The 25,769-nt window shown below is 40.4% G+C and overlaps 1 protein-coding gene across 1 annotated transcript in view; it reads left to right on the forward strand.

The window, feature by feature from the left end:
* The window catches only part of NWD2 (NACHT and WD repeat domain containing 2), a 188,268-nt gene that overhangs the window by 71,206 nt on the left and 91,293 nt on the right, over nucleotides 1-25,769 (forward strand). Inside the window, exon 2 of the mRNA XM_003801624.1 lies at nucleotides 10,931-11,019. Coding sequence (XP_003801672.1) covers nucleotides 10,931-11,019 — 89 coding nt within the window. The remainder of the gene's footprint in view (nucleotides 1-10,930; nucleotides 11,020-25,769) is intronic.

Here is a 25,769-nt window from a genome sequence, read left to right on the forward strand (position 1 = left end):
TGAAATATTTGGGAGTTTACCTAAAAAAGGACGTGAAAGATCTCTATAAAGAAAACTATGAAACTCTAAGAAAAGAAATAGATGAAAATGTTAACAAATGGAAAAACATACCATGCTCATGGCTGGGAAGAATCAACATTGTTAAAATGTCCATACTACCCAAAGCAGTATATAATTTTAATGCAATCCCTATTAAAGCCCCACTGTCATACTTTAAAGATCTCAAAAAAATAATACTTCATTTTATGTGGAATCAGGAAAACCCTTGAATGGCCAAGACATTACTCAGAAATAAAAACAAAGCAGGAGGAATCACGCTACCAGACCTCAGACTATACTATATGGAATTCTTTATATTTTTTCTGCCTAGAATTTTTTTTAATTTCCTGAATGTAAAGGCTGATGTCTTCCCCAGTGATGCAGAGATGCAGGGACCATGAGTCACTGGGCAGGGTGCTCTCTGGGAAATAGCTCCATCCTCAGAATGGTGCCTGGTGCAGCAGCCTGGGTTCCAGGAGAAGTGAGGGGTGACTCGGCATGAGGGCCCTCTCTGGAGTGGTGTAGTCGCAGGGGCTCCAGGCAGCTTCCCACACTGGGTTCAGGCCCTGTGAGGACTGTGGCACTTTCTCACAGCTGGGACTGCATGTGTCTGTGACGAGAATGTGAAGTGCTGGGGTCTCCCACTGCCGTTTCTTCACTGTGAGGAGTCCTTGTTGGCTGCAGGCCAGCCTCAGGCTGCTTTGCTGCCCTCTGCGTGCTGTCACCTCAAGTCTCAGTGCCTCAGAGGAGTCTCTCATCACTGCTCTTCATTTCATTGTTCTCTCCCTAGACACTCTACTTGAATATATAGTTATTTGTTGGTCATTTGGGTCCTTTTTGTGAAGGAAGTGAACCCTGGACACCTCTAGCCAGCCATCTTGCTGATGTCTGCCCAGCCTCCCAGCTGGGCAGACATACCCATAATGTTAGCATAATGAAGACATACCTTCTGGAGGTCAGATGCAAATGTTTTGCCTCCTATATGCCATGTACCCATAAATGACAAAATGACACTTACAGATCACCAGAGTTTAACAGAATATAACCAAAAGCTGGTTTCTAAGCTCTCTTTCATTCAGGATTTCTGCTTTCACTGTGTGCCTTTGGCCTCTGTTCATTGCATAGTTTTATCCCACCTTTTAAGACAGATTTTTAGGCTCGGCGCCTGTGGCTCAAGTGGCTAAGGTGTCAGCCACATACACCTAAGGTGGTGGGTTCGAATCCAGCCTGGACCCGCCAAACAACAACAGCTGCAACCAAAAAATAGCCGGGCCTTGTGGCGGGCGCCTGTGGTCCCAGCTACTTAGGAGGCTGAGGCAGGAGACTCGCTTGAGCCCAGGAGTTGGAGGTTGCTGTGAGCTGTGAAGCCACAGCACTCTACCCAGGGGGATAGCTTGAGGCTCTGTCTCAAAAAAATTTTTTTTAAAAAGACAGATTTTTAAATATTTGATGGAAAATTTTAGCAGTTTTAGCACAGTTTTGTGCGGGTTTCTTTTGCACAATATTACTACAAGCAGAAGTCTAGTATTGTCTTTCAATTTAATCTATTTTCCCTAAAATGCATTGAGGTGTTTCATTAACGCAATTAATGAATGCCTGCTAGAAAATACTAAGTATTTAGGTAGACTGATGATATGAAAAAAAAAATAAAAAAATTTATATTTTTCTTTAGTACACTAACCAAAACCTCTGGTGAAATAGAAACATCAAAGAAGTGTGCACAGGCCTAGATGGAAGACATTGCCTTATGCCTTGAAGCCTGATGATAGCTGTAGGATAGTTTTGTAGAAGCTCTTTATCAAGTTGAAGTAGTTCTTGTCTATTCCTTGTTGATTCGTTGTTTATCCTAAAAAAGTATTTGATTTTTGTCAAATGCTCGTTCTGTGTCTATTGAATGACCATGTGGTTATATTCTTTATTCTAGTAATATGGCGTACCCTATTAATTGCTTTTTAGATGTTAAAGTAACTTTGTACTCCCTTAGTAAGTCCCACTTGATCATAGGAATATGCAGCTGGACTCAGTTTACTAATACACATATTTTGTTAAAGATTTTTCCATCTATACTCATGAAGGCTACATTGGTCTGTAGTTTTTGCTTTGTGTTTTTTCTTTTGATGTCTTTGTCTAGCTTTGGATATAGAATAATAAAGACTTAAAGGAGAAGCTTTCCCTTCTCCATTTTTGAAAGGTTTGTCAAGGATTTTTTTTTCTTAATATTTGTGTAATTTACCAGTTACACACACTGGGCCTAGGATTTTCTTTGTGAAAAGAGTTTTAATGACTAAGTCAGTCTGTTTGCTTGTTATAGATATGTTCAGTTTTTTTCTTTTGAGTCATTTCAGTAGTATGTGTTTCATCTAAGTTGTTTAATTGTTAGAAATGAAGTTATTATTCACAATACACCATAATTTTTTAACTACTAAAGCATAAAGAGTTTTGGCTTCATTCTTGATTTTGACGATTTGTCTTCCTTCCTTTTTTCTTGGTCAACTTAGCTGAAAGTTCACAATTCTATCATTGTTTTCAAAGAACCAACTTTTGGCTTTACTGATTTTTCTCTGTATGTGTGTGTGTGTGTGTGTTGTCTGTCCTCTATTGTTTTACATTTTAATATTTATTCGTTGCTTCCTTCAGTTTTCTTTGGGTTCAGTTTATTCTGCATTTTTTCATTTTTTTAAGGTGGAATCTTATATTTTTGCAAAAGTTTTCTACTTTAAGTGTTTAAAGATATAGATTTCACTCTAATCAGTACTTTAGCTGCAGTTCAGAATTTTTGGCATGTGTTTTCTTTCATTTATTTCAAAACATTTTGTTTTCTTTCCTCTGTGCATTTTCCTTTGATGCATGGATAATAACATCAAGTATTTAGAAGTATGTTAGTATATTCGGAGTCTATTGTTCAATTTCCACATATTTTCAAATTTATCAAAATTCACATTGTTGAATTCCAATTTAATTCTTTTATAATTGGAGATCATACCTGTTACTATTTCAAAGCTATTAAATTTTATGGTCCTTATGCCCTGCAAAAGAATTTATGTTCTGTTATCTTTGGACAGATTGTTCTATAAATGTCAGGTCAAATTGTTTCATAAATTCTATAAATATGACATTTACAGACCTTGTCAGGTCAAGTTGCTGGATGGTGGCGTTCAAGTTTTTTATACTCCGTGTTGAGCCTCTGTTTAGTTGTTTTATTGGTTATTGAGAATAGGCTATGAGAGTAACTAACTATGGTTAGAATATCTATTTTAACTCTGCCAATTTTCCCCTGTGTATTTTACAGTTCTGAGTGTGGATACACTTATAATGATTCTGGCATTTTTCCCTCTAGTAACATTTCTTAACGTCTACTCTTTCTGATATTAACATACCAAATTTGCTTTTGGTTACTGCACATTAACTTTTCCATTCTCTTTACTTTCAAACTATTCGTGCTTTTAAATGTACAGTATATCTCTCCTGGGCGGCCTTTAGTTGGATACTGATTTGTTATTCAGCCTGACAATTCCTGTCTTCCTAGATCAGTGTTTATTCCATTTTCATTTGAAGTAATTATTGATATGCCTGGATTTATTTCTTCCCTTTGTCATTTATTCCCTACGTACCTCGTGTCATTTTTCTTCATTCACTCCCACTTTACTCTTTTCTTTGTTAAATAGGTATTATAATGTATTTTTGTATAGTTATTGTATTCTGTATTTTTTAGTTGTTTTCTGAGTACCCTAGGGACCACAAAATATATCTTAATTACTACATTTAATGTTCTATGAGTACTAGCTCATTTGATAAAAATACTTTACAATGGTATAGCCCCAGTTTCTCCTCTCTCCTGTGTTCTGTTATTGACACACATGGGTCAAAAGCCAGTGTTACAGTATTGTGATTGCTTTATGCAACCTTACGTCCTCTCAGATTTATAGCGTCATTTAGTCTTTTATACGCACTTATGGGTCTTTTCTGATGTTCTGTGTTTCTTTGTGTTTAGGCTCTGCATTGTTTGTGTCTAATATCATTTCCTTTAAGCTTGAAAAAGTTTCTTTGCAGTATATTCTATAAGTTGAATCTGCTAGCAACAACTTTTCTCAGTCTTTGATTTGGTGATGTCATAATTTCGCTTTGCTTTTGTTGAAAAGTAGTTTTGCTGATTTAGAATTAATTATTCTGACCTTTCTTTAGTACTTGGTTGCTCCATTGCCTTCTGGCCTCCGTTCTGTCTGGTAAGTCAGCCTGTAATCATCTTGCTGCTCCCCTGTATGTGATCATTTGTTTTTCTCTTGCTGTCAAGATTTTCTCTTTATGTTTGGATTCAGTAGTTGAACTTTATGTGTCTAAGTGCAGATCTCTTTATGTTTGTCCTAGCTGTGGTCTTTGAATTTCTCGGGTCTGTAGACTAATTGTTTTCCTTTAAATTTGAGTTTTGGCAATTATTTCTTTAAATTTTTTCTCCCTCTTTCTCATCTCCTTTTGGGACTCCTTTTATGTAAGTATCAGTATGGTTGATGTTATTCTATGGGTGTCCTAGGGCTCTGTTCATTTTCCTTCATTCTTTAAACATGGTTATGTTGAGTTCTTTTAATACAGTTAAAATAACTGCTTTGGAAGTCTTTGTCAGCTAAACCCAACCTCTGACCACACTCAGAGACAATTCCTGTTGACTTATTTTTCCTGAGCATATGTCATTCTTCTCTCTTTCTTAGCATGTCTCATAATTTTTTTGTGAAAATTGGACATTTTAGATAAACTCTAGATTCTGATTTTTCATCTCTAAGTGCTTGTTTTTGATTCGTTTCTTTATATGTTTTCTGTTGTTCATTTAGTAACTTGCTTGGACTAAATCTGTGGAATCTCTTCCCTACAGTTATTTAATTATTATTAATCTCTGTTATTATCCCCCTGGTTTCCTAGGGGGTCACACATTTATCTACTTAGCTTAGTATCAGTCTGTCAGTGATTTGTTAAATATTTTCCTCACATACCTCAAGCCAGCATGGTTTCCACTCTGCCTGTCTCTCTATGATGGTTGGAAAGCATGTTTTGAGTTTAGGTAATGTTTAGGTCTATCACAGCTTTTACTTTCCACCAGGATGTCTCATGTTTTTATTGCCCGTTTAAACAGGCTCAGAGTGAGCTGTGACTGTGTGGACAGCTTTCAATCTTGCTTGTGCTTTTATGTTGCCCATTGGCCAGAAATGTGCAACAAGCTCCTTCAGCCCCTCTGTGGCTCTTTATTTTCTTGATCTCTTTGTTAAATCCACTGGGCCCACTTGTCCACCTGTGAGACAACTACTCTACTAATACTATTGATAGAAATTAAGTTTTTCCAAGCTCAGCTGTCAATCAAGTGAGCCTTCTCTAGCAATGATATTAAAGGTCTCACCTTGACTTTCTTTGAGCTGGGGGGATGGAGGTCAGCAGTTTTGGTTAAGAGGAGTATATAAAAAGGCCCAGACAAGAATCTCATAAACGCGTACTCCTCTGACTTAAAGTTCAGTTATTTTTTTGTAAATAATCACTTCTCAGCTTGGTTTATGCCTTTGGTCTTTGGTTGATTTACAGAGATCTAGTATGTTTATTTTGACAAAACTTTGTCAAGTTCAATTATTGCTTATTGGGAAGAGGATGCACCAAGCTCCTCATAGCATCATATATTTTGTAGCATCACCCCAGATTCATGAGTGACTGACTATTAATGCCGCCAGCATAGTCAACTCTTACTTTAAAATGACATTGGATTTTGATTATGATAGCTTTATGGAGACATGAAAATTAACTTTTCGTTTTGGTTTAGTTGATGTTTTCATTATAATAGCATCTATTTTCTCATTCATTTATTGAGTATAAATTATGTTTTGGGATCTGCTCTAATTTCTAAGATGTAAAGATGTATGAGAAAGTTCCTGCCTTCCATGAATTCACAGTCCAGTGAGGAAGAAAAACTAAAAATGACAATTATAGTAATTTGCAATACATCCCAAATATGTGATGTTATGTAGCGGGGAGGAGAATACTGTGGGGTGACATCGAGAAGATATACTTGTCTCTAGTAAAAGCTCACAAACCTGATGCATTTGATTAAGATTCAGAAGGGTAAGAGAGAACCAAACAAAAAGGATGCTGGAGGGAGGACCTTCTGAGCATGGAAGCTATTTAGTGAGAATGAGGCTCAAGGTCAAGTAGTATCTGGAAACTCAGACCATAGGGGACCCCTGGGGACCAGCAATAGATAGAACTTTGCTGAAGGATGTATTTACAATAGATAGAACTTTGCTGAAGGATGTATTTACACCTACTGAGCATTTTAACCTTGATCCTCTGGACCACTACATGTCATCAGGGATGATCAGATTGGTTTTGCTTTATTTTTGTCTTGAAATTATCTCTGGCAGCTCTGTGGAACTTCCGACGGTGGTGAGGCAGGGACAGATAATAGGTCAATCAAACTGACTTTTTACTTCTTTTGGCTGAGAGAGGGGATAATTGTGAAAAGAGAGAGTGGCCAAATTAAAAAGAAGTTCATGACATAATATTGACCAGATTGGCTGACATTGAAATAAAGACGGGTGCATGTGACTAGTTGGGTAGAGAGGATGTATCAGAGGGATGAGGGGAAGAGATAGCCCCTGAGGGAGCTGACAAACAAGAAGTTGACCTAAGCAAGTAATTAAAAAAACAGAGAGGCTGTGTGAATGAATCCCTGGAAAGAGGAGACATAAAGAGAGAGAATCCAGGCAAGAACAGAGATGCAGAGACCTGAGAGACCAGGCTAGAATGAAAGTTTTAGCAGAAGCCACGTGTTAGATCCCGAACAGATTTTCTGAGCTTCCCAGTGTGTAGGAAAAATGACTTAATCTAATGTCCATGCCTTAAGTTTGGTTGGGCTGGAGTTATGTGAGGTTCCAATCCAACATGGTCCTATATGCACTCTTTTTACCTTCAATAAAAATTTGGAATAATCTAAACCCATACTGAAGTTGGATCAAGATACTTCAAGGATAATGGTTTTGATTAATAATTCTGCCCCCAACTAATGTACTTCCTGTGACTAACTCAGACTCTGTACAGAGACTTTCATTAACTCTGAAATCACTCAGGAATTATTTGGAAAGCAACTCCTTAAAAACCTAATATGCTGCCAAAGTGTTAATGCACTTTTTCAAAGCATTAAGAAGCTGGGCAGATATAAATGAATGCGATGACTATTCATAAAAAAAATGATGATAACATTCCTTGTCGCCAATCTACACTCTTTAAACAGGTCTCTTGTGTGTGTGAGATTCTGTAAGCTAATTTTCCCTGCTCATGACATTCTAATGCTTTCACTTGCCAACCATCCAGATTTGTAGTTGGTATGAATCAGAGTTTTTTATATTTAATTAAGTCAGCTTATCTGTCACCCATCATAATTAATCTATCTTAATTGCCTTTTGATTTCCAGAGCAAATCATCATATATTAATACACATATAGGAAAATCTGAGTCATTTTTGTAATATAAATCCCAGCATAGAATGCCTATCAGAGAAGTGCATTCACTTCCTTCACATATTTAGAAAAGTTTAAAATAACTTGGTTCATATTCTGCCACAAACACTAGGGAAGAAACCAGTATTTCAGTTCATCCATTTACCTCATGATGTTAGCTTCTTAAATCCCATTTTCATTTCCAAAAATGTCACATAGTCTTGCTTTTAAATCCATCTGATGCCCAGTTGTAACAGAAGAAGACTGTCTGTTTCTGGAGGTAATTGCAGGGCGGCAGCCCATGTCCATCACCAGGGAACATGTGTGGTTCTTTTCATTCACTCCTTCATGATGGAATGTGACCGTGATCAGGGAGGTTGCAATAGTGAATGGGACAAAAGAAGGTTCCAGCTCCCCTTGCGCCCACATTTGAGTGGGAGAAACAAACAGTAAAGAGACAGCAATAGCTGGGAGTATTGTACAAAGAATTAAAATAAGGCGGTTGAAAGTGGTTCAGCAGCTTCTGTAGCTGGAGTGCTCGGAGAAGGCATCCCTGATGAGGGGGAATTAAAGTTGACATTTGGATGACAGGACATGCCATGAGAAGATCACAGGACAAAGCATTCCAAGAGGACAACAGAAGCTCACCAGTGGGAGTGTGGTCCAAGATCCAAATGGAAGCTAGTTCAACCAGAGGAAAGTGAACAGGAAAAGTGGTAAGAAGTGAGCTTGGGGAGAGAGAGGACATTCAGCATAAGGAGTGTGGAGTCCATTCCAAGTTCCACGAAGAGCTATTGGCAGGTTATAAACTAGGTACTAATGTGATCTGCTTTACATTTTGCATGTATCAGGCCAGCTTCTCTGGGGATTGAAGGGAGTGACTATGAAAACAAGGAGTTGGAGTCCAGATGGAAGATGAATGTGGCTTGTATCAAGTAGCAGAAAGGACAGAAGGAGACTAATTCCGGATGCGTTCAGAGGCAGAGCAAGAGAACTTACTGCAGAGCTGCTGTTGAAGGGTGAATTTCAGAAAGTGAAGAATCCATCAAGGATAACTCAAGTTTTTTTATTTCATATGCTTTAAGACATCAGCATTCCTGAGTTGTTTTGTGTATTTATTACATGGGTCATTTTCCAAGGTGGATTTTTATCCTAATTTGATATTTCCATGATTAGAGCAAAGTATGGTATGTGGATTTCTGAGTTCAAATCTGGGTTTTCCAGCTTCCTGGTCATTAGCCCTGATCTGGGCTAGTTTCTTAACTACTCTACCCTCAGTTTCCTTGTCTAAAAGAAAATCAGAATAATAATTTTGCCTGTTTCACAGGGTGTTGTCAGAAGTGACAGAAAAATACGCAACTATAAGTACTCAGCACACTACCGGCCCGCGGTCAGCACTCAGTGGCAATGTTAGTGATTAGGTCGTGTCTTTCTGTGTTGTCCTCCGGACTGTCCTCCACTCACATGTCAGTGTCTACTGATCAGAGTTACATGAACATTGTTTAAGAAACAGGACATTTCCGTTCCTTAAATTATTCCATAATTACTTTATGTATCATTTAGGACTATTTTCCAGAGTTTCTGAACAGTGATTCTTGTGTGGTAGATGCTTATCTTCCACATCTGCTAGTGTCTATTTTTAAAGTGACTTCTTTGCTATTTGGGCTTGAAAACTCTGCTAAGGGCTTTCAGAGAGATTTATTAAACATTATCAGCTTTACTGTGACGTTATCACTTTCAGCTCTTAAAAATGGGGCAAGCGAGGATGGGCATCTGATGTCCAGATTATGTAAATTATGTGTAATTAATCTACAGCCTCCACCATCACCATATACCACGTGGGTCCTGTTCAAATGTCCCTTTCTCAGGTGGCTATCCTGCTTTCTCTTTGGGCTTAGAACCATACTGGATCTAAGGTTGGGGAAGACCCTGTTTATTTAGATCACGGGGTAATCTAGAAGACCTTGTATTCCTCTGGATCTTTGATTTCCACATAAACCCTGGTTCCTGTCACTCTGCCAGCCTGCAGCTGCATTTCAGATGCCCCTGGTTGGTTATTTGCTTCTCAAAATAGGCTTGAGAACAGTAGGAAAATAGAATAGGTCAGCACAGCATATGACTGAGTTCATGGGCAGATGTGCTTTTCAACAATAAGGAAATTCTTTGCAATTATTCTCTGTGTGAAAAATTATTCGGTGTGCAAGTGTTACATAGTTACATAGTGTAAGTGATACAGTTATATCTGGAATTGAGGTACATTTAGCAAATGGCACTTTTCACAGGATAACACATTAACCTAATTTTGGAGAGCTATGCTTCTTGGGTCTCACTGAAGTTAGTTCAGCAAGGAATACCTTCTCTTGGCTGTAAAAACCTTAGAGTGTCATTGCTGGTACAGCAGGGTTGTTCAAGCCAGCATCCCTTTCTATGCAGAATATTCAACACTAAATATGTGCATGTTGTATGATTCTTTGTGTTTCAGGTTCTCTGTTTCTTCTTTTTTTTTTTTAATGACAGGAGATAATTTTTAAAATGTTTTATTACGTAGTCTTAAATGGTGTGGCACATGGAAAACAGCTCCTATCTCTGATGTAGCAGAAAGTCGCTGGGAGATGTTACTATTTTAAACTCCACCAGGTGGTTGACTATCCAGTAGGTGGGATCTGCCAGTGTTTGATGTTTGCTTCCACACCATGCTGAACTTTATAAAAGTTGCCTTATTTCTAACTACTTTAAGTAATAATGACATGGCCTGAGTTTTTTGGAAAGCAGTAACAAAATTAATCTGTATGGTTTGAAACTTTTATATTTTGTGGACCCAAAATACCTAATGTCCTACCAGGCTTTTTCCTACCTTTCCAAAGACAGTGTGGTTAGAGCTATTTAAGAGTTCCAAATGGAGGTCTATCTGGGCACAAAGAATCAACTGTGAATTCTCAGCCCTATCAGCAAACGTAGGACCGGCCAGTGGTCACCCTGCAGGCTTCTTCTGCATGGCCGGTGGGAGCATCTCTGTGAAATTAAGAGCAGATCTGAGGCTGGGCATGGTAACTCTTGCCTGTAATCCCAGCACTCTGGGAGGCTGAGGTGGGTGGACTGCTTGAGCTCAGAAGTTTGAGACCAGGCTGAGCAAAAGCAAGATCCCATCTCTAAAACAAGTCCGGCATTAGAGGATCACTTGAGGCCAAGAGTTGGAGGTTGCTGTTAGCTGTGATGCCACAGCACTCTATTGAGGGCAACTGAATGAGATTCTGTCTCACTAAAAAAAAAAGAGCAGATCCGTACCAGCAGCCAAATATCCTGTTATTTGACAACTCAGCACCCCATATTAAAGATATGAATGTCAGTGTTTTAAGTTTTCCTTTTTTCCTTTTAATATACCTGTGGAAATACTCACTTTTTATGTGTTTGTTTTTCTACTACAGACACAGGAGCAGAAAGGCAGGCGCTAAGAGAAAACGTGTATCCTAAACTGAGGGAATTCTGCAGAGAAAACTATGGACTGGAATTTCAGGTAACTCTACTATAATAATTTCACTTCAAGTTATGTCAGCCAAATAACAAGCAAGAATAACTTGTTTATTTCTTGTCATAATGTGGGTGCAATAAAAAAAATACCTTTAAGCCTTGAAAATTTTCATTTCTTTAAACATGAGTAAAAAGAAACATGGGCAAATGGAAATAAAATATTCGGATATTTTTCACGTTTTGTACTTTAACGCTGCACTTCTTGGACCCTGCTTGCCACTGGCTCATCTGTTTCTTTGAACTACGTTTATTTGCTCTTCTGACAGCCCCCACTGTTATCAAAACGTAAAGCTTGCTGAAGCCCCGAGTGTAAGCTATGCATTCTAAAAAGGCTTTGCACCTAAAAAATCCTAAAACTTTCTAAAAAGGGTTTGCACCTAAAAAATCAAGATCACCTTTTTCAAATTATTTCCTTCCAGCAGTCCGGCCTGTCTTTGCATTCTGTCTTGACTTTTAGTTTTTTTCTCCCCAGGGCTGCATTTTATTTATTTGTTTGTTTTAAATTTAATTTTTATTAAATCATAACTTTATGCTTATGGGATATGATGTGATGATTTCATATACAACGTGGAATGCTTAAATGAAACTGATTAACATAACCATCACCTCACTTAACATATTTTTTTGTGGTAAGACGTGTAATTTACTCTCAGTTGTTTTGAAATGTACCCTTGCCTTGTGCACATTAGGCGAGGTCCCACCAAACGCTCTCCCACCCCCTTCCACAATGTGGGATTGTAAATGAGTACAGCCTTTTTGGAAAGAAGTATGGAGAATTCTCAAGGAATTCACGGGCAAGTTGACCTACTGTTTGATACCACAATTCCATCACTAGGCTTCTGCCCAGATGAACAAAAACCATTTTACAACAAAGACATTTGCACCAGAATGTTTATTGCAGCCCACTTCATAATTGCCAAGTCACAAAGCAACCCAAATGCCCATCAACTCATGAATGGATTAACAAATTGTGGCATATGTATGACATGAAATACTATTCAGCCATAAAAAATGGAGACTTTACATCTTTTATATTTACCTGGATGGAATTGGAACATATTCTTCTTAGTAAAGTATCTGAAGAATGGAAAAAAGAATATCTAAGGTACTCAATACTATTAGGAAACCAATGTATGATCACTTACACATTGATATGAATTATAAAACACAAATATAGTCCATCAAGAAGGAGGGCAGAGGAGGGAGAGCCTGTTAGTTTTTATTCACATTGTAGAATATCCTTTTTCCTGAGCATTTCAAGGCTTTACCATTTACAAAAAAAAAAAAAATTATGTCAGCTTTTCAAAAGACAGTAATGGCAAACGTCTGTGTAAAGTTCATGAACATTCTAACATTTTATCCCCCACTAATTTTGCCACCTAATGAAAAAGTACCTGGAAACATCGGACAGATCTTGGACAACCAAAAATTGAAAGAGTAAATGGCTCCTATGACAGATATTCTGATATTATTTCGTCAGAATTTTCCAACCCCAGGACTGTCTAAACCACACATTTGCATAGTCGCGTAATGAATGTGTAATAGAGCTTGTGGTGCAAGAGTGCAAAACACACCGTTGTTCATGGAAGAAAATTTCACCCTTCATTTGTTTCCTCCTGAATAAATATTTTATCTCGTATTCCCTTCTAATGTGACATATAAAGTATTAGTCTCAAAATGGTTTCAACTCCATGCATGATGTCAGCCAGCAGCCGGCCATTAGGACACACATATTGAATTGTCACTCATAAGTCACCCTTGACTTGATAAGTTGTGAACCTAAATTAAATTCCTTGTCATAAATTCATCACTGCCTTCTCTGAGGACTCTGGTTCTTCTGATAACAGGGTTCCGATTGTTATAAAACTTCCATCTGTCAAAATTCCCAAAGACTTAGACACTCCTTGGGGACTCAATTACCATAGAGGGAGAAAAATGTCCATGCATATTAATCTCATCCTTGAGTTTGTTTTGTCTTGCATCATTCTGTCAGCAGAGAGAAGCAGTCGTTGAGTCGTTGACACATGGTATTGACCAGGATTTGCTGAGGGCAGGAGGAAAAAGAAAGTGTGTTTTCTGAATTAAAGGTAGGCATAGGAGGATACAGACCCAGCCCAAAGGAAAATGACAGAACACAAGTAATTAGAAGAGATAGCAAGCTCATTCTAGGCAGGTGCATCTGTCAGCTGAGGAGATGCTGGACAGCAGAGGAAGTAGCAATGGGCAGGAAAGACGTGGAACTGAGCTCTCTACAGGTCCTGGAAGTGACCGAACCTGCTTGTCCTTCACTTCAGCATCTCAAATAAGGAAGACAACAACTTGTATGTCTGAGGTCATATTTAGAATAAAACAAAATATGCAAGATTACTTTTGCTTCCCGGCTCTAGACTTAACAGGAACTCAAATGCATAATATCTGAATCTACTAAAAATCTAAGAATATACTTTTAGTATGGTCTTTTATGCTAGGTTAACTAAAGCCCACACTGAGGATGTATTTTTTAGAAAAAGGGCTCTCTTCTCTCAATTGCCAAAAGCTTCATGAAAAGACAATTTACACTCGGCGTGTTCCCAATTCTATTGTGCATTGAACCCAGGAGAAGTGAATTTCCTAGAGTTACTCAAACACACAAGATCTATTTCATGCCTGCTTGCCTCTGCTTATGCCATGCTCTCTGCCTGTGATACTTCCCAGTCGGGTTCTTCCCCTACTTCACCTCCTGGTTCCTCCTCCTCCTTTTGACGGCTCCTATATGATCTCAGGCTGCGCCCCCTCCCATTTGCCCGCTGTCCCACAGGTCCACGTGCTTCTCTTGGTCCCATGAACACCCCAAGCCCATCCCCACTTAATAGTTTTTCCCTAAGGTTATGCTCTCTGCCGGGAACACATACCCCCTTCGTCTTTCCATGGCTACTTTCCTCGTGTCCATCAGGCCCCCACTGAAAGGTCACTTCCTAGAGATGCTTCCCTAATGACCCAAGCTAAGGTAACCACCTCCCTGTTATGTCACACTTAGTTCTTTGCACAGCATGAGATATTTTTTCTGTTGTCTCAAGTATCAGCTTGCTTATCATCTTCATCCTGCCAGGTTGTAAGTTTTATAAGTGCAGAGGCTTGTCTGCCTTAAAGGGAGCTACAGTCCTGTCCTGGACATACATTTCCTATGTCCCCAGCACACAGGAAAACATCATGAGAATTTTCTGAATGAATGAATGTGAGTGCACGAAAAAATGAAGACTGCCAAAATATCACTTGTGGAAGTACACCTTCTCTGATGCCCCCATCCATCCTAGGGTAGGCCCCGGACCCTCCTCCTTGTGCTCCTAAAATCCAGCTCATAACTCCCAACCATCCATCATTACGTGTTGAGCACTGGCCACACGCCAGTCAACCTGCTAAGTAATGGGAGGACAGGAGCAAACCAAATGGATCCTGTTCTGTGGAGCTTCCAATATTGTTGGGGGAGGTAGAGAATACATAGATAAATACCACTGATAATAAATGCATTTTATTGAATAAGTGCATTTAGGAAAACTAAAGCAAGGAAAGAGGGGGTAGCAAACGCCAGATGGTCAGAGACAGACTTGGTGTTCAGACGGCCTTTGAGCAGAGGCCTGCAGAGAGCTAAGGAGCAAGTCAGGCAGCTGTCTGGAGGTGGGAGAAATCCAGGCATACGGAACAAGGAAAAGAGTCAGAGACAAAAATGTGTTTAGAATTTTCTAGGAACGGGAAAGAAGCCAAATGTGAGTGGAGCAAGGGAAATGATTATAAAGGACATCAAAGTCAGGTCATATGAGACATTATGGGCCAGGATTAATGACTTAGAATTTTACTGAGATAGAAGGGAAAGAGGAGGGTGATATGACTTACCGTGAGGAGGTTTCCTCAGGTGCTGTGAGTAGAATAGCATGCCTGTGGGGTGGGTAGGAAGGAGCGATCAAAGCAAAAGGATCACGGAAGCAAGAAGTGATTGTGGCAGGAGCTAAAAGTGAGCCGTGGAGAGGACGAGACGTCTGGCTAGGGAACCCTTTCATCACCTGCCTCTGACGTCTAAACGTTCTCAGGACCAGGACTGTGTCTTATTCACCTTATCCTAATGGTCAGTCAAGCAGCTGGCACATAGTAAGCCATTTAGTTAAACTGTGATTACATTTAATTGATAGCATACGGAGTTACATCTTAAGCAAGCCCTATACCTTTCACCAATGTGCCAGTTAGGCAATTTTGTAGGACTTCCTTTATTTTTCATTTAAACTGACACATGCCATGAAAATGCACCAGACTCTGATTTCTACGAGCTCCTGTTAATTCTCGATGTGATATACACATATATAGGCTGATTGCTTAGTGGAAAGGACATCAAACTCATTTAGAGCAGAGAACATCCATGGCTTCGGGAAAAGCCGTGGTGTTTAAATAATACATTATTTGATTTGCTAGCATTCATTAAGTGCCTCCAGCTACAGAAAAGAGGATTAAAAAGTAGGAACAAGGAGAACAAATTGGCAAAAATAAAGACAGACTGGGGTGAAAGCAGATGATGCAAGACCCAAAATAAAGGCTTTGTGGTTCTTCCTGGAGAAACCATCCATTCTTGCCCTTGGGTATCCAATGCCCGGACCCTGGTCTCACCCTCACCCCTTCAAAAATAGGATGAACAGAAAGCATCTTAACTGTTCTCTGTTCTTGCTTACCCCCAGTAGGCTGCAAGGCCTCCAGGAAGAGACTTCTTGTTTACGTCCCCAGGCCTAGGGCAGAGTTTGGCATTTAGTGGTGTTTAGTAAAAATGTATTCAGCAGAACTCCCTACACCACTGCCCTACTTGAGATGATCTGTATAGCAGCACCAGACTCTCATGTTTGAATGTCATGTTGTCATTTCCTTTGCTTCAAAGTTGGTAACAGCTCCTGCTGCCTCACTGTGACTGAAGTTGTGTCTTCAGTGTCACCTCCCATTCCTCTCAGTGTAAACAGTCCGTGCAGGTCAGCTGTCCTTGGCCTGACCTTGGAGCACATCTTGCTGACATTCATTCCTAACTCTCGATTCCCATTCACTGTATCTATTTCAGTCCTTGCTTCCTACCAGAAATACCCCTTCTTCATCTGCAGCCTTCCCATAGTTTCCTTCAGAATCCAGTTTATGACCTTACTTTCCCAAAGTGTCTCTTCCAAGTTGTAAATATCCACACACACCCCCTCTTAAATCTGCCCCACATAGCCCCACTGGTACACTGAGCAAAGAATACGCCTAGTGAGGTCAGGGACCTCTACAGGGAGGGTGTGTTTAGCTGAGCTGGGGACTTAGCTGGGGACTTAGGACCTCTATTTTAAAAACCATTTTCATCTGATTCCAGCCGCTCAGCTTCCTATCACTCCTTGAGAACACCGTCTGACAGCCAGCCTCTTTAGTAGACTCTATAACTCAGTCACAAAGTCCATAAACCTTTGTCTCCACCTCTAACACCCAGTAAATGCCAAAGAGCTGCCAATTCCACCCCCCCGGGTTCTTCTCCCATCCGTCCCTGTTGTTCAAATCTATATTACTGTCATCTTGACTGTTTCCATGGATACCCCTCCTGGTCCGTTTGTCTTTATCCTTCTTTCTCCTTCCTGACACCAAGCCCCCTGCCCACCTTACCCACTGGTCCGTCCTCCACAGTGTCACTGTAGTGCGATTTCTGAGACACAGATCTGAGACTTTATCTACGAGATACAGTCGGTGCTTCTTAGCATCACCTGCAAGTTCTCTTTTTCACTCCTGCCTGCTCTTGAGGTCTCTCTGTCACTCTCTCCCACAGGCATCCTGCTCTAGCCTTTCTCAGCTACATTTGTTTCCCCAGACACGTTTTTTCTTTTCCCTGAGTCTTCACACCTACTGTGCCCTCTGCCTGGGGACCCCATTGCTCCCACCCCAAGCAAATGAATAGAAAGAAAACTTTCTACTAATTCTTTAGGAAACAGTGATTGTCCTGCTTTGAGATTCCAGAGTCCTTATTCCTCATCTTTACTAGCATGTTATATTGTTTTAATTACTTTTTAAATGCCCTCCCCCACTAACTGGGCCCTCTTAGAAGTTAGCAATCATGTTATTTATATCTTCATATTACCAAAACCTTTTGGAGTACCTGGCTCATACTAGATATATAAGTGTGGGTTGACTGAACTGAATTTATTAACTACATGACTAAGACCCAGAAGCTGGAAGTCTTCACCAGCACTATGCAAAAGAAGTATAATGTGAGCCTCCGATGCCACGTATGAAAGTTTAGGCTTTCTACTCACTGTTTTAAAAACTAAAAGAAATGGGTAAAATTTATTTTGATAATTTTTTTTGTTTATTGTCTCAGATTCATTGAGGGTACAAAGAATTAGGTTATGCTGATTGCATTTGTTAGGTAAAGTCCCTCATATAATTGTGTCCCACCCCCACGAGGTTTGACACACACCGTAACCCTTGCCTCCCCGCTGTCCCTGCTCCCTTCTTCCCCTGGCCCCACCTTGAATTGATTTGAGTTTTTCTCCTATGTGAGTTTATATTAGATCATCTACTGATTCACATTAGAATTGAGTACATTGGATTCTTCCTTCTCCATTCTTGTGATACTTTACTAAGGAGAATGTGTTCCAACTCTATCCAGGTTAATACAAAAAGGCATAAAGTCTCCATCTTTTTAATGGCTGAATAGTATTCTATGGTATACACTTATTACAGTTTGGGTAATTCTGGGTAATTCTGGCTAACTATTCCTGGGTTGGTGGGCATTTAGGTTGTTTCCACATTTTGGCAATTGTAAATTGAGCTATGATAAACAGTCTAGAGCAAATGTCTTTATGATAAAATGTTGTTTTTTCTTCTGGGTAGATGCCTAGTAATGAGATTGAGGGATCAAATGGGAGATGTAATTTCAGTTCTTTGAAGATTCTCCATACTTCATTCCAAAAAGGTTGTGTTAGTTTATAGCCCCACCTGCCCCTTTTCTCCACATCCACACCAGCCTCTAAAATTTGAGACTTATTTTAATAATATTTTCAAACCAATATAATCAATATAAAAAGTATTAATGAAGTATTTTACATTCTTGTTTTTACCCTAGGATTTCCCAGTCCAAAAATTTAAAAATACAATTTTATACTCACAACATATTATAGTTTGGACTAGCCACGTTTCAAGTGCTTGCAGCTGCATGTGGTCTCCAGGCTGGACAGCAAAGTCCAGGTGAGAGTTGGGTCTGAGTGGGATAAACTCCTGACTGGCCAGTGACTAGAGTCAAGCTGAGAGCAATGGGGGCTGTAACTAGAGGATCGGCAGCAGGAACAGGAATTCATTTACACATATTAAGAAAATGAGAACAGGATTAAGAAAATAATAGTTTTTTCAGTTGTCAAATGAATAACTTTTTCTTTTATGTATCACTTGGGGGCATTGCATAAACTCCAATAGTTAATACCACATTCAGAACTTCTGTGGCCTCAGGCCTGAGCGTCTGTATTACAGGAGGGAACAGACTAAAAGTGCTGGTCAGTCATTCATTTACCCACGACTTAAAACTTGATTTGAAGTTAAGTCGGGCAGGGGATGGAAACTCTAACCCCTTTTATTTCCCAATCTTAAATTAACCATCCTGGTCTTGGTGGGTGCCATTCAGTACCTTTTGCAAAATGTAGATTTCAAAAGTCATTTCCTGCACATGCTTTGCCATCAGGCCACAGGTTGGTCTCACTGCAGGAGCACCCTCTCTCCATGGGCCTCAGCCCTTCCCCTTGGCTCTAACAGGGGAGTGTTGGGTTTGTGGACGTGTGGGGAGCATGAGCTTGAAGCCAGCTCCTTCCAGCAGGGGGATCCTGCCTGTATCTACTTTCTTCTTTGGGAGGACAATGTGATCTTACATGAAGACACCAAAAGGACAGACGCTCATCTGTCTGGATCTTGGATGGATTGGTCCATTTTGTGCTGTTATAAAGGAATGCCCAAGGCTGGGTACTTTATAAAGCAAAGCGGTTTACTGGGCTAACAGTTCTGCATGCTGTACAAGAAGCATCACGCCAGCATGTCCTTCTAGTGAGGGCTTCAGGGAACTTCCAATCAAAGTGCAAGGCAAAGGGAGTGCAGGGGTGTCACACAGGGACAGAGGAGCAAGAAAGGGAGCAGGTGGTGCCAGGCATTTTGAACAGTCAGCTCTCCTGTGAAATAATGTGAGAACTCACTCATTATCACTAGGAGGGCGCCAGACCATTCCTAGGGGATCCACGCTCAGGACCCAAATACCTCCCACCAGGCCCTACCTTCAACCCGGAAATCAAATTTCAACATGTTTGGAGGGTTCAAACTCCAAACCTTATCTCTGGGCAGAGGTGTTTCCTCAAGAGATGAGGCCCGTTTGTTCTGGGGTTTGCCTTCTCCTACTTGCTGAGGTCCCATCTCTCCATGTTTTCTTTGGCAATACAGGTCCAGACCCATCCACCTGGTTTTCTTTCTCCCTAAATCCCAGCGTGACTTAGAGTGCCAGGTGGCCAGGGGGCATTTCTGGGGGGCTGTGTCCAAGAGCTCCACTTTAGGATGTGAGGTCTTTCAAACATCTTCCCAGGGAAAAGAATCAAGAGAATGGGGAAGCCAGGCATTTGGAAATCCTCAGCATCTCCAAAGAGCGAATTAGTATAAGATAGAGGCCTCTTGAATATACCAGTTTGAACTAAGGTTAAATAAGATGGAACTAAAAGTTCACTTTATCCTGCAAGGAAGAGGCTGGAGACGTGGGCAGGAAGCCCAAACAAGTTTTAGACAAAATTAAGAAGGCGCATTCTCTATGCCCATCAGCACTGTGCATTAAGTTAAATTTTGTAGGATGTCATCTGAACTTGGCCTGAATTCCTTGTTCTCACACTGCAGGTCTGTCATCACTGTACCTCCCGACTTTCCTTCCACCAATTCCTCTCATGCCACAGCACCCTCCCCACCCCGCTTCTGTCAAGCCCAGCCTCCTTCTCTGGACACCTTTTCTCCTCCCAAGTGTATGCCTGCTCAGGAATCTCAAAATGTATCTTGCCCCCTGAGTTATCAAAATGTCACTGGCTTTATAATTGATAGGATTTGTTGTGACTGCCCTGGTCTTTTCTCCTCGTTGTCTAACTAATCGCTCCTCTTCCATTTTCTGTTTACCAGATGGATGCTCCTCTCTGCAGTGAGATGGGCTCTTTTTGTTGAATCACACCTCACTTCACAGGGCCGGAGCTCCAGCCTGTTCAGATCTCTTCACATTTCTGTCCTGTCCGTCAAAGCCTGCACAGACCTCACCAACTTGACATTTCCTACAAGTGTTATAAACACATCACATCTTCCTTCTCCCATCCATCCCTGTGAGGGAGCCATTTATAAAAAGGGGGAAGGGAGATAAATAAAGATGATAAGAGACAGAAGGAAGGGAAAGTGTTATGTCATAGTTGACCTTCACTACTCCAGTTTGATGGTAAATATTGGCTCACTGTGTTGGCAGCATGGAATGGCTCTTCTAGAATTCTCATGCCTGATTTCCAGAGGCTGTGTCACTTTGTTACTTGATACTCATAGACAATCTTCTACCTATTGTGTCTCCTGCATACGTTGGTGGTGGTGGCATTGTGGGAAGCACCAGAATGTACAGGAGGAGCTACCGTGTGCTGAGTGCTTATTTCTCTAAACTGTGACTGTCTGATTATACCAACAGTGAAAATCACCCAAGAGGATTAGTCCTTCAATAAACAGAATGAGAGATTTTCCCCCGTTTGCAGGTGACATTTAAGTGCCCCAATTGAATACAGTCACCACGAAGCCTTTTCAAATTCTGAACACACAATAGTTATTTTTTTCTGTTATCTTTTATTTCCTACAGGGTGGAAAGCTTTTAACGAGTCTTTAAACAGTAAAAAGGACACTCATTGAAGAGATCTGCTTTGTCGGTAATTAGATGTAGTTCCTCTAAAAGGGCTTACCTTTAGTTTTCTCATCTATAAAGTGATTCTTGTACCTGATCTTTAAGTTTCCTTTAAATTTCTTTAAATTCCTTTAAGCTTCCAGAATTTTTGATGCTATGACCTTACCCTTTCTAGGTGGGCAGGCCACTGTCCCATTTCTGTCTTTGCAGAGCTGTTCTGTGTATTCAGAAAGGCCTCCTGTCCCTCTGAAGAACAGTCTCCTATGGGCCTGTCTTTCAAATCCAAACTCACATGTTACCTCCTCAGTGGTGTCTACCCCATTAAGCTGCTTGGTCCCCTGAGCTTCATTCACTATTCATGGACACTTCTGAAGCCTCTACTTTGCAACAGGCAGAGTTGTGAGTGCTTTGGATACCACAGTGCTGAAAATCGTGTCATGGCCCTCCTGGGGTTTACAGTCCTGCAGAGCACACAGCTGTGAACAGCAGCGCCCAGAGCAATGCTCGCTGCCCCAGAAGCGCACCCTGCTGTGGGCATGTGTAATGCTTCAGGAGGGGACCTTGGGGGGTCTCATGTCTAAACCGAACTCTGAAGGATGGGTGGGAGGGAGGTACCCAGGTTAAAAAGAATATTCCAGGTAAAAGGGACATCTTTTATCGGCAAATTTCGTAGGGAGCTTTAACATCCTGGCAAAGGTACCGCCTGCTAGGCTCTAGTTCTAAGCACTGTGTACTCATGAACTTGCTTAATCCTTGCTAGGAGCCTAGCAGATAAATTTCTTCTTCCTCTTTTTGTTAGATAAGGAAACTTAGACATATTGAAGCAAATAACTGCAGACCATCCTGTAGCAAGTAAGTGACAGGGTCAGGATTTGGACGACCCTGGGCAGTTTAGCCCCAGTGTCCATGCCTTTAATCACTGTACTGTGTAGCCTCTTACCAAGTCACTAAGAGCAGATTTATACAGTTAGCTGCAGACTTGAGATGGTTTGACTTCGGATTTTTTGGCATTGGGATGATGCAAAACACATTCAGTGGAAACCTCAATGGATATACATGTGCAGACATTTTATTTTCTACTTTCAGTTGAATATTCAACAAATTACATGAGATACTCAACACTTTCTTGTAAAATAGGCTTTGTGTTCGGTGATTTTGCCCAACTGTGGGCTAGTGTAAGTGTTCTCAGCACAGTCAAGATTAGTTAGGCTCAGCTATGATCTTGGGTAGGTTGGGTTTATTAAATGCATGGTCAACTTCTGATATATAAAATTTTTGATGGGTTTATTGGGCCATAACCCCACTATAAGTCAAGGAGCATCTGTGTATATCTGTAAAATTGCCTATTTTCGTCATCTATATGGATACATAAAGTTTATGTAAATATGTGTGCATGTATAAATATTTGTGTATTTAAAGACATGCTCTACAAACACACACACATGTGAAAGCATGTACTGTATAGCCAGAACATGAGCAGGGAGGGATAACACGATATGAAATGAAGTTGGAGAGCAGGCAGGGACTAGGTGATGAAGGAGCTTATAAATCAGGTCATCATTTCTGGACACTGTCTTCAAGGATAGGACGCTTAAGCATGGAAGACGTTGAACATAGTGTTAGGAGCCCACGTTCAAATCTCATTTCCAATGCTTGCTTCCTGTGAGACTTTGGGCAAGTTCCCTAACTTCTCTGTACCTCAGTTCCATCTGTAAACCAGGGATAATACATGTTCTACCCAGTTCACAAGTTTGCTTAAACAGGACATAAGTTGCTTTATGTAGTGTCTGGCTGAGTTAAAAAAAAAAATTAAGTCTTAGCTATGGTGATCATATTTACATTTTTCAAAGAGTCTTTCTGCCTCCGTTGTGGTTAGTGGATTCGAGGGCATGAGAATGTAAGCAGGGGGATAATTTAGGGAGCCACAGTGGAGATACAGATGTGTGTTTGCTCAAAGGTCATTTAGACACAGTGGCTGCCAAAATCCTGGGGACAGGCAGGAAGAGAGCCAGGTGTGGGCTTTTCATACAGAGACATCCTTTGTGTGTAGTCAGATGTCCTGCACTGAGGGAGCTGGTCCCCCGGCAGCCTGGGTCCTGTATGCAGCAAATCTCTCCAGCTTACACACAGCGCACATGCTGAGCCACTTCTGACTTGCCACTGCTTCTCGGGCCCTCGGTACTCCTGGTCCTCTCTCTGTCTCCATGTGCGTTCAGCCTTGACAGTGAGGGGTCCTGCTTTTGTTCACAGTGAGGATTGAGCTCTTCCCCACCATTGCATCATAACTGTTAGGACTGTCTGGAGGCCACTTCTCTTGAGGGCCTCAGGTCTAGACATTTGTCTTCATGACACTTTCAGGGAAGCATCATCAAATCGCAGATTGTTGGACTTTCTTTCTGGTGATAGGATACGACTCCTGGGGCCAGCCCTTCCTCCCTGGGCTTAATTTAGGATCTGCTTTTCCCAGAATTGCCTATTTTAGTCATACTCCCATATATCTCTGTCATGATCAGGAGAATAACTGCTGGTGACCTAAACTCAGTGTTTGCAATAGTTGTAGTAAAAGTGTAGCCTTAGATGATGTGGACCTGGTGTTTTCTTGTGACCCGTATACCTGCAGCAAGTCACTCTAACCAGAGAGAGAATCACCACATGTATAAACCATAATCATCATTGGTAAACAGCATCTAATACCTAGTCTGAGTTTGAAGATTCTTCTTTGCTGGCCTTCTTCAGTGAGATGAACATTCTAGAAATGGGACACAAATTCAAATGTGTGCTGTCTTCACCACTGTATTGACCTTAGCTATGTCCTTAGCATACTGATGTTGTCCCTCTTCAAAACTTTCTGAGCCTGCTCTGTGTCCCTGAATCTTGTTATTGGTGGCAGGTGTTAATCCATTTGAGAATAGATTTTATTTGTTTGAAAGAGCTAAAGGTCTTTTAAAAGCCATGTCCTATATGTGTAAAGGCCAGTAAGGCTGGAGAAATACCATTTTTAATTGAATTCAACTATAAAATGACAAGATTTTTTTTTACTACAAAATGCAATTATTCTTAATGAGGAAATACTCTGAGCAAGGCCAGAATCATTGGAATGAGTGTGTAGCTTCCCATCAAAGAACAGCCTTCATTTCAGTTCTGACTTGGTTTAAAAACAAAATCAGTCATATTATCTCTGTAGTTGCATTTCTGTTTTATACTGAGATAGTCCTGTGGGATGGTATGGGGACACTGAGGAAGAAAGAAAATATTTTGGAAAATATTTAAGTTCTAAGGCTCTTTCTGAAGAAATGATAGTCTAAGGCCATTATGAATTCAAATTTGACTCTGTTTTTTAAATTAAAACATGGAGCTATTATTTGTTTCTCACAATTTCCTGTACTGTTAGGAAATCTTGATATTTAAGTGACAGCATCTAGTTTTAAGGTATAAAATAGGGCTTATTCGCCTGCTTTTTGTTTTTAGATTATTTGGCACGTTATAATAAGAGTGATAAATTAGCTTCCTTAAGAATTTTTTAAAACAAGAAAAAAGACATAATTGCATGATTTCTCTGAGCTTTTATATTTAAATGATGAAATAAGTAAAGTCACATAAAATGTGCTGTCAACAAGTTGGAATTCCAACAAATCGTCAATTAGACTCTAGAATCAGCAGTGCCTGGACATTAGGCTAAAAGCTAAACTTAATTTTTTTAAGTATATAATAAATCTTGTCTTGTTGAGCACTTTGGATTCCGAGCGTTTTTCATCTGTCTGGTGTTTGTACTGCACAAGGTGGATGTTTCATTCATTTACCACCTCCCTGTCTTCATGGGCACTGGATCTCATCTCCTCTCATCATTTTCTATCCATAACTACATATGGAAAAGAACAGTTTAAGGGAGAAAAGCTGGAGGCAGGAGAACCATTAACAAAAAGGCACTGCAGTGAGAAGGCGTGGAACTCTGAAGGCCTGTTTGAGGGCGCTGATGGCCCAATCCTAGGGGTATAACAGATGCAAAAATATTTCAAAAAACTCGCTTAGGTGGCAAATGAATCACGTGATATTTTGGCTTCTGAAATGAGTAAAACAATGAAAATGAGTAAATGAAAGCCCTATTTTGACTTTTTTATTCTGGTCATTTGCTCCACACTTAGTTACATTTGAACCTGGCTTACATACACACTGCTCCTGCACTCGCTACACTGCCTGCAAGGGCTATAAGGCCTGTGGGAAATCACAATACAAATAGACATGTGTTGTTTTTTAAACAGCTTTATTGAGATAAAATTCAATTTACATACTATTAAATTCACCCATTTAAAGTATGTGAAGCAGTGGGTTTTAGTATATTAATTGTGTGCTAACAGCTGGGAAAATCAATTTTAGAACATATGTATAACCCCCCAAAGAAACCCTCTACCCTTGATCATCACTCCCCAGCACCCATTCCCCTCTCTACCACCCAAAGCAATCACTAATCTACTTTTGTCACTTATAGTTGCCTGTTGTAGACATTCATATAAATTGCCTCATACAATATGTGACCTTTTGAGGCTGATTCTTTCACTCAGCATAATGCTGTCATGGTTCAGCCACGCCGTGGCATGAGCCAGGATTTGGCTGCATTGCTTGTTACTGCCAAGTAGTATCCTGTTGTATGCATGCATACACCTTATTTATTTATCCATTGGTCCCTTGATAGATATTTGGATTGTTTCTACTTTTTTGGCTGCTGTGAAATACTACTGCAGACCTTCACGTGCAAGTTTGGTTTGGGGTGTTTTGGGGTAAAGTGCCAGGATACAATGTCATATCACGGCAACCTCAAACTCCTGGGTGGG

This window comes from Otolemur garnettii, unplaced genomic scaffold, assembly GCF_000181295.1.
Source record: "Otolemur garnettii isolate 467f Iridium unplaced genomic scaffold, OtoGar3 scaffold00214, whole genome shotgun sequence".
NCBI classification, from domain to species: Eukaryota; Metazoa; Chordata; class Mammalia; order Primates; family Galagidae; genus Otolemur; species Otolemur garnettii.